General features: G+C 64.8%; 2 protein-coding genes across 2 annotated transcripts in view; both read left to right on the top strand.

Moving 5' to 3' along the window:
- The window catches only part of BAIAP2L2 (BAI1 associated protein 2 like 2), a 33229-nt gene extending 29295 nt beyond the window's left edge, over nt 1-3934 (top strand). The window contains exons 8-12 of the mRNA XM_008049170.2: nt 3-97; nt 1946-2059; nt 2338-2545; nt 3086-3129; nt 3454-3934. Coding sequence (XP_008047361.1) covers nt 3-97; nt 1946-2059; nt 2338-2545; nt 3086-3129; nt 3454-3529 — 537 coding nt within the window. The 3' untranslated portion in view covers nt 3530-3934. The remainder of the gene's footprint in view (nt 1-2; nt 98-1945; nt 2060-2337; nt 2546-3085; nt 3130-3453) is intronic.
- A 1687-nt stretch (nt 3935-5621) lies between these two features.
- SLC16A8 (solute carrier family 16 member 8) overlaps nt 5622-6782 on the top strand; it is a 4559-nt gene continuing 3398 nt past the window's right edge. Inside the window, exons 1-3 of the mRNA XM_021708100.1 lie at nt 5622-5687; nt 5839-6061; nt 6652-6779. Of these exons, the coding sequence (XP_021563775.1) occupies nt 5848-6061; nt 6652-6779 (342 nt within the window). The 5' untranslated portion in view covers nt 5622-5687; nt 5839-5847. The remainder of the gene's footprint in view (nt 5688-5838; nt 6062-6651; nt 6780-6782) is intronic.

Here is a 6782-nt window from a genome sequence, read left to right as displayed (position 1 = left end):
ACACGCTGCTGCGCTTCTCGGCCGGAGACGTGGTGGAGGTGCTGGTGCCCGAGGCCCAGAACGGCTGGCTCTACGGCAAGCTGGAGGGCTCGTCCACGTGAGTGGGAGCCTTGGGGTGCGGGGCGGGGCTGTCCTCCCACTGAGACCTCGCGGGCCTCTCCTGGGGCTTGAGACGACTCTCCACCCACCCTCCACACCTGTCTGTTTCCTCATCCCTTCAGTGGGCTAGGAAGAGCCCCCTCACCGAGTTCAGGGTGGCCCTTTGGGGGTGGGTAGAGGGCAAGGGTGGGCAGGCTCTCCCAAAAGTGGTGCCACGCCGCGCACCTGCTGTGGTGGGACCCCGAAGGAGGGGAGCCTGGAGCACACAGGAGCAGGGTCCTTGGGGAGCTTCCCTGGGCTGTGCCCCTCTGGGGTAGAGAGAGGGGCAGCGCATGCTGGCCGAAAAGCCTGGGCGAGGGCAGGGCTGTCAGCCAAGAGAGGGTGGTATTGGAGACCACTGTCCCGCAGGTGAACGGGCGGGAGCTGGTGGGACAGGGCCACGCCAGGCCGTGCCCCCACAGCGCTTTCTGGGCAGGGCGACCCGTGGTGCCCATGCCTTTCCGTGCTGCAGGAGAGAGCCGAGGAGAACGAGGGGCCAGGTAGACAGAAGTGCAGGCGAAGCCTGCGGGTGGCCGGGTGGCGCTGGGCTTCGTGGACGAGGGGCAGGTGTTGGGCAGGTGGGTGCACGTCTGTGCTTGCGGATGGGGAGACACACACAGGTGGGTGGGCGGGGCAAGGAGGATACCGGGATGTGAGATAAGGCGGCTGGGTGGGTGATTAAAGAGGGGAGGGACACACCGGGAGGGCAACCCACATGGATGGCAGACAGGGAGCACCGGGGATGCGTGGGGGGTGTACCCCGGGGCACAGAGGTCCATGGCTGGGCAGGCAGCCACAGGGCCAGGAACGGCAGGGGGTCAGGGGACAAGGTGACTGAGGGCGTGAGCAGCTGGAGCCCCCTGGAGTGTCCGCCTTGCAGGCTCAGGACAGATGGGGTTTAGCCCCGATGATAAAACCTGGGTCAGGGCTCATACCTGGTTCTTCATTCTGTGACTCAGGGGTTAGGGAGCCTGGTGGCATGTTTTGCCACCAGTAGACACTTGATGGTGAAGCAGGCAAGCTCATGGGAGTGATTCTATTGTCAATTAGAGGCAAAGGGGCTTCCAGTAGACTTGGGTCCAAGGTGGCCCCTGCGAGGACGTTTCTAGGGTGTTCTATGGAGTCTGAAGAGGGAGGGGAGGAGGGGGTGAGCCAGTGATCACAGTGCCTTTCCCTGCCACCCCAGCTGCTCTAAAGGTGCCACCACGAGCCTTGACTCCAAGAGCGGCTTGGGTGCTGGGGTGCAGACTGGGTGCTCTGGGGGAGGGGGCCATCCGGGACCAGACAGCCTGGGGTGAAGAGAGGTGGCTGGGCCAAGCTGGAGAGAGCACTGGATTTGGGGTCCCGCACCCTGAATTTGGGAGCCCCTTCCTCTGGCTCCTACCGTGGCCTGTGGCCCCTCCAACCCGTCCTTGTGCCCTTTGTCAACACCTGAGTGCACTGCCTCAAAATCATCTGCTTGCGGGTCCGTCTCCTCCAGGCTGGGAGCTTCCTGAGAGGAGGGACCGTATCCTGCTACCTGTGTGCCCAGCTCTTGTGTGCTCAATGAGCAGGGAATGAAGCCTCCGGCTCCTCCCTAAGGTGCCCCGGCCCCTGGTGGGTTATGGACTTAGATGGATGGGCTAAGGACTCTGTGAGCACTCTGTAAGTCCTCGAGTGCCAGGAGAGACCTCCTTCCTGGGGTTGACCCAGTCACTGTCCCCGAAGCCCTCAGCAAGGCCTGGCACACAGCAGCGCGGTAACCAGCGGTGCTCTTGATCGCTGTCATTGGGCCTTGCTTGAAGGACCCTCTGCTTCCACCCTGCAGGGGCGGCTGGTTCCCTGAGGCCTATGTGAAGCCCTTGGAGGAGGTGCCCGTGAATCCCATGACCCCCTTGAGCCCTGTGACCTCCATGAACCCCGTGAATGAGCTGCCTTCCAGGTACCTGAGTAGGCAGGGTGGGGCGGGGGCCAGGGCCCCGTGGGGTGTCGCTGCCCACCGAGGGAGGCACCTGTGAGGTGCCGTCTTGAGCCCAGGCCCCTTCAGCCCCGGGGGCTCCATCTCTACACCGAAGGTCATTGTGTCCATTCCCCTGCCTCCTCGCGGGGCCTCCCTCAAGCGGATAGTCTCCTTGCACCCCAGGGCTGGAAGGAGGCCCAGGAGCCCAGCAGCTGGGCCTGGCCCGACCCTCATCCCCCCCCTCCTCTCCCTGGACTCAGGTCCTACCCACTCCGGGGCAGCCACAGCCTCGATGACCTCCTGGACCGGCCAGGCAACTCCACAGCGCCCTCAGAGTACTGGGATGGCCAGGCCCGCTCACGCACCCCGAGCCGGGTGCCCAGCCGTGCCCCCAGCCCAGTACCCGCCCCCTTGCCCAGCAGCCGCCGCAGCAGCATGGGCAGCACGGGGGTGGCCAGCGACGTCAAGGTAAGCCCCTGCCAGGTCTCCCAGGGTCTGGGGAGGCAGAAGGCCAGGAACCCCCCGCTCTGTCACTGGCTGTCTAGCAGGGGACCTTCCCACCCAGTCTCTGTGGGGGGGGGTCTGAGTCTGGGGTGAAGGGGGGAAGCTTTCATCCCAGGGACTGCAGCCCCAGATGTCCTGCTGGGGACACTGGCCAAGGCTCCCCTGCCCCTTCCCAGGGGAGGAAGACCAGGGTCCTGGGTCAGAGCACCTGTTGGGGCTGGTGGGCAGGTCAGGGTGGGGCAGGGAGGGCACCTCCCCATGGGGCACCCCGATCTTTCCTGGGTGTGATTAGTCCTAGAAGGCGGTGCTCTGGCCCTGAGGTCTCTCAAGTCTGAAATCCACAGAATTCTGGCTTCAGAAGGCCAGCGTCTCATTTCCCAGGGATTTGGCATGGCAGGGGTCTGTGGTCCAGTCCTCTGCCCTCTGGGGCTGGGGAGAGGGAGGGGAGGCGCAGGAGCTTGCTTGCCCCTCTGCCCATCAAACCGGCCCTCTCCTCCACCGCAGAAACTTATGTCCTGGGAGCAGCACCCACCAGAGCTCTTCCCTCGGTGAGTCCCCATGCGGGGTTAGATGATAGGGGCAAGGGGCACAGTGGCTCACGCCTGTAATTTCAGCGCTTTGTGGGGAGGAGGTAAGAGGATCCCTCGAGCCCAGGAGTTCCAGACCAGCCTGGGCAACAAACATAGAGAACCCCCCATGGAAAAACCAAAAAAACTGAAGCCGAGGCGGGGACAAGCCCTGCTGCTGAATGGGCGGAGCCCCAGTGGGGGCAGGAGGCAGGAGGTGGACACGGGCCTCAGCTGCCAGCTGCCTTCCTGGGCCCACAGCCCGGTGGGAATCTGGGCCCACTCGCCTGGCTTCTCCCCCTGCAGGGGCACGAATCCCTTTGCCACCGTAAAGCTGCGTCCCACCATCACCAACGATCGCTCAGCACCCCTCATCCGCTGAGGCGCCGTCCTCCGTTCGAGGTCTGAGGTCGCACCCCTGCACACCTGCCTGGGCTGCGCAGAGCTGGCGGCAGCAGTGGCGGCGGCAGCAGCAGCAGCAGCAGCAGCAGCAAAAGATGAGAATGAAGATGAGCTGAGAAGCCAGCCCTGAGCCCCCCGGGGGGCTGCCCCTCCCTCAACCACTCCCAGCCCGAGCAGCTCCAAGGATACTGGCCTGGGGCCTGGGGCCTTCAAAAAAAACTGGTGGAACTGGGGAACAGGGGCCCCAGGACTGTCCCTGGGGGCCTCCTCTCGCCCCGGACCTCTTCCCCTTCCCTTCCCCAGTGGGGGGAGTCCTTGTACCAGCCCCCGCCCCGCACATGGTACAACTTTTGTAAACGACAAGAATAAAGGACATGGATCGGCAGCAGGAATGGTGGCATCTGATTTGGGGGACAGGGCAGGGGGTGGGGAGGGAGGACCCCCCTGAGAATGGAGTCCAAGGAGCGCTGAAGGCCATGGTTGTTCCCTGCGAGGAGTCTCACTCCCAGTAGCAACTCTTAGGGCTGCCCCAAAGCCCTCAGGCCTGTGTACCCCCCTCCACCCTTGTCTCACCTCTGTCATGGGTTCCCCAGGAAGTGCTGGCTTCTGTGAGCAAGGGGAGGGCTGGGACCACCAGCAAGTCACCCTCAGGCGGCCTGGGACACAGCACCCTTTGTTCTGGCCCCTCCGCCCCCACATTCCCAGGCTCTCAGGCCCGGATTAGCCATACCCAGGGAAAGCCACGAGCCCCTCCTGGAATGCAGCTGGGGTGGGGGATGAGCTGAGGTGATTAGGGGTGCTGGGGTCTCTCCAGGGTTGGGCCGTGCCCCCAGCACCAGCCTAGGACCCCTGGGCAGGACCCATGTGCCCTCTGCAGAGGTCTGGGCGCTGGGGGCGCTCCCCCTCCCTTCTGGGCAACATGGGACAGGGAGCCCCGCGTGGAGGCCCAGCCTGGCCTTGGGCTCCCCTCCTGGATGAAAGCCTCTTAGCGGGGTGGGGGTAAGTGGGGTAAAACACTCTAAGCCCCAAGCCTGGGGGAGGGTGCATCAGGCGGGAGTCGGCGGGCGGCTGATCGGGAGGCTGGTGGGAAGCTCGGCATCTGGGAGCCCCCATCAGGGGACGCTTCAGGGGAGCTGTGGCGGCGGCCCCTCCCTGTGGGCCTCCCGAGATGTGAGGCTGGACACCCAAACCCCCGAGGCAGGCTCAGGTGAGTGTGGGGTGAGGGCTACCTGGGCCCATTCTCTTGTCCTCATCCTCAATGCCTGCAGATGACAGGCAGAAGCCCAGCCTGGTCCTGGCGGAGGAGGGCAGAGTCCCGGAGACCCCCAGGGGAGGGGGTCTTGGCATTGTCCAGTGCGAGGAGGGACTTCCCAGGAACAGAGGGGCTGCGGGAGGGAAGGGGGTTCTCCCTGGAGCCCTGGCTCCTGCCCCAGCTCTGAAATGGTCATTGTGTCTCTGGGGCACACCCTCCTCGCCTCTCATGGCTCCCAGGCTGCAGTGAGAACCCCTGGGTGGAGGTCCAGGGACGAGAGCCCTTTGAGGCCCTTCTCTGCAATGCAGGGGCAGGGACCTGCTAGGGACTTGGAAGGTGGAAGTTCTCTCTCGTATCCTAAGGTCTCCACCTGTCTGGCTGGAGGCATCGCCCCGACTCCTCTTTCCCAAGGCTCCCAGCTGGCCTGGGGGTGACCCATCTTACAGGTGAGGAAGCAGGCTCTGCCCACCCAAGCCAGGGAGCGGACCCATGGAGGAATCAGATCTCGGCTTCGCTGGCTGATGCTCTGGTGACTGTGGTTTTGTTCCCCCCTTTGATGACAAGTCATTCCTGATCATGGAGGACAATTAGGAACACACGGCAAGGCCAAGGAGGACAAGCCCCACGCACACAGGCCCTTTGGCAGCTGGCATCTGTCCCCCTGGTGTTTGTCCCAAGACACTCATACATACAGGGGGACATTGGCGCCTGACTGCAGCTCCAGGCACACACTGGCTGCCCGCTTTCCAGTCCCCGGCACCTCTGCTAGGTCCTGAGGGGCGAGCAGTGCCCTCCATTGGAAGGCTTCCTGAAGTCAATCTCAGGTGGGACTCCCCATGATCCTCCCCTCACCCTTCACCGCCACTTCTAGGAGGGGGAGACTTGGGTGAGCCTACTTCAGTTTCTGCTTTTGGCTCTGACCTGAGCCGGGCTCACATGGGTAGCCTCATGCCTCAGTTTCCCCATGCACGTCTCCATCTACCTCCTTATCTGGGCTACAGATTGAGCCATTCCCACTTGTCTCCTTCCCAGCAGAGACGGTGGCAATGGGCGCAGGAGGCCCCCGACGGGGCGAGGGCCCCCCAGATGGTGGCTGGGGCTGGGTGGTGCTGGCCGCCTGCTTCGTGGTCACCGGCTTCGCCTACGGCTTCCCCAAGGCCGTGAGCGTCTTCTTCCGAGCGCTCATGCGTGACTTTGGCGCCGGTTACAGCGACACAGCCTGGGTGTCCTCCATCATGCTGGCCATGCTCTACGGCACGGGTCAGTGCCCTCTCCGGCCCTCTACCTCCCCGGGGCCCTCAGGAGCTGCAACCAGGAGTCACCCACCCCCCTGAGAGGCCAGCAGGCCCTGGGGAGGCCCCGGAAACCCCTTCCCTCCTCTGGAAAAGGGGCCACGGCCAGGGGTGGAGCCTGGCCCAGGTGGCTGGGCCAGCCGCAGGGCCTCTCCATTCCTGCCAACAGACCCACATCAGCAGGGGAAAATGACATCTAAAGACACACTCCCCGCCCGCAGCCCGTGCCAGGGAGATGGGGAGGGATTCCAGGCTGTGCCAGGTGGACGCTGTGAAGGTGAAAAGGGAGTGGAAGCCTCCCTTGGCCTTGGGTTCCCAAGACGGGTGGGAAGGGGAGACTCAGAGTCAGAACACGCCCCCCCAACCTCCCGCAGGCCACTCTCTCCTTGGTCGGTCCGGCCGGGCTGTGTGACCTGGGCCAGACCCTGCCCTCTCCGGCCCCGAACCAGAGACGTCCCTTCGAGGCGGTCGGCCAGGGCTGGGAGGCGCAAGGCCCGGGGCGTGTCCCCCGGCGACGCGAGTGGCCCAGGACCGGTGGTGACCCCGCCCCGCCCACAGGCCCGGTGTCCAGCATCCTGGTGACCCGCTTCGGCTGCCGCCCGGTGATGCTAGCGGGTGGGCTGCTGGCCTCGGCGGGCATGGTCCTGGCCTCCTTCGCCACGCGCCTGGTGGAGCTGTACCTGACGGCG

Source organism: Carlito syrichta, unplaced genomic scaffold, assembly GCF_000164805.1.
Source record: "Carlito syrichta isolate Samal-C Ts95f unplaced genomic scaffold, Tarsius_syrichta-2.0.1 Scaffold130637, whole genome shotgun sequence".
Classification (NCBI taxonomy): Eukaryota; Metazoa; Chordata; class Mammalia; order Primates; family Tarsiidae; genus Carlito; species Carlito syrichta.
Note: the sequence above shows the minus strand (reverse complement) of the source record. Positions and strands in the feature narration are given on the sequence as shown.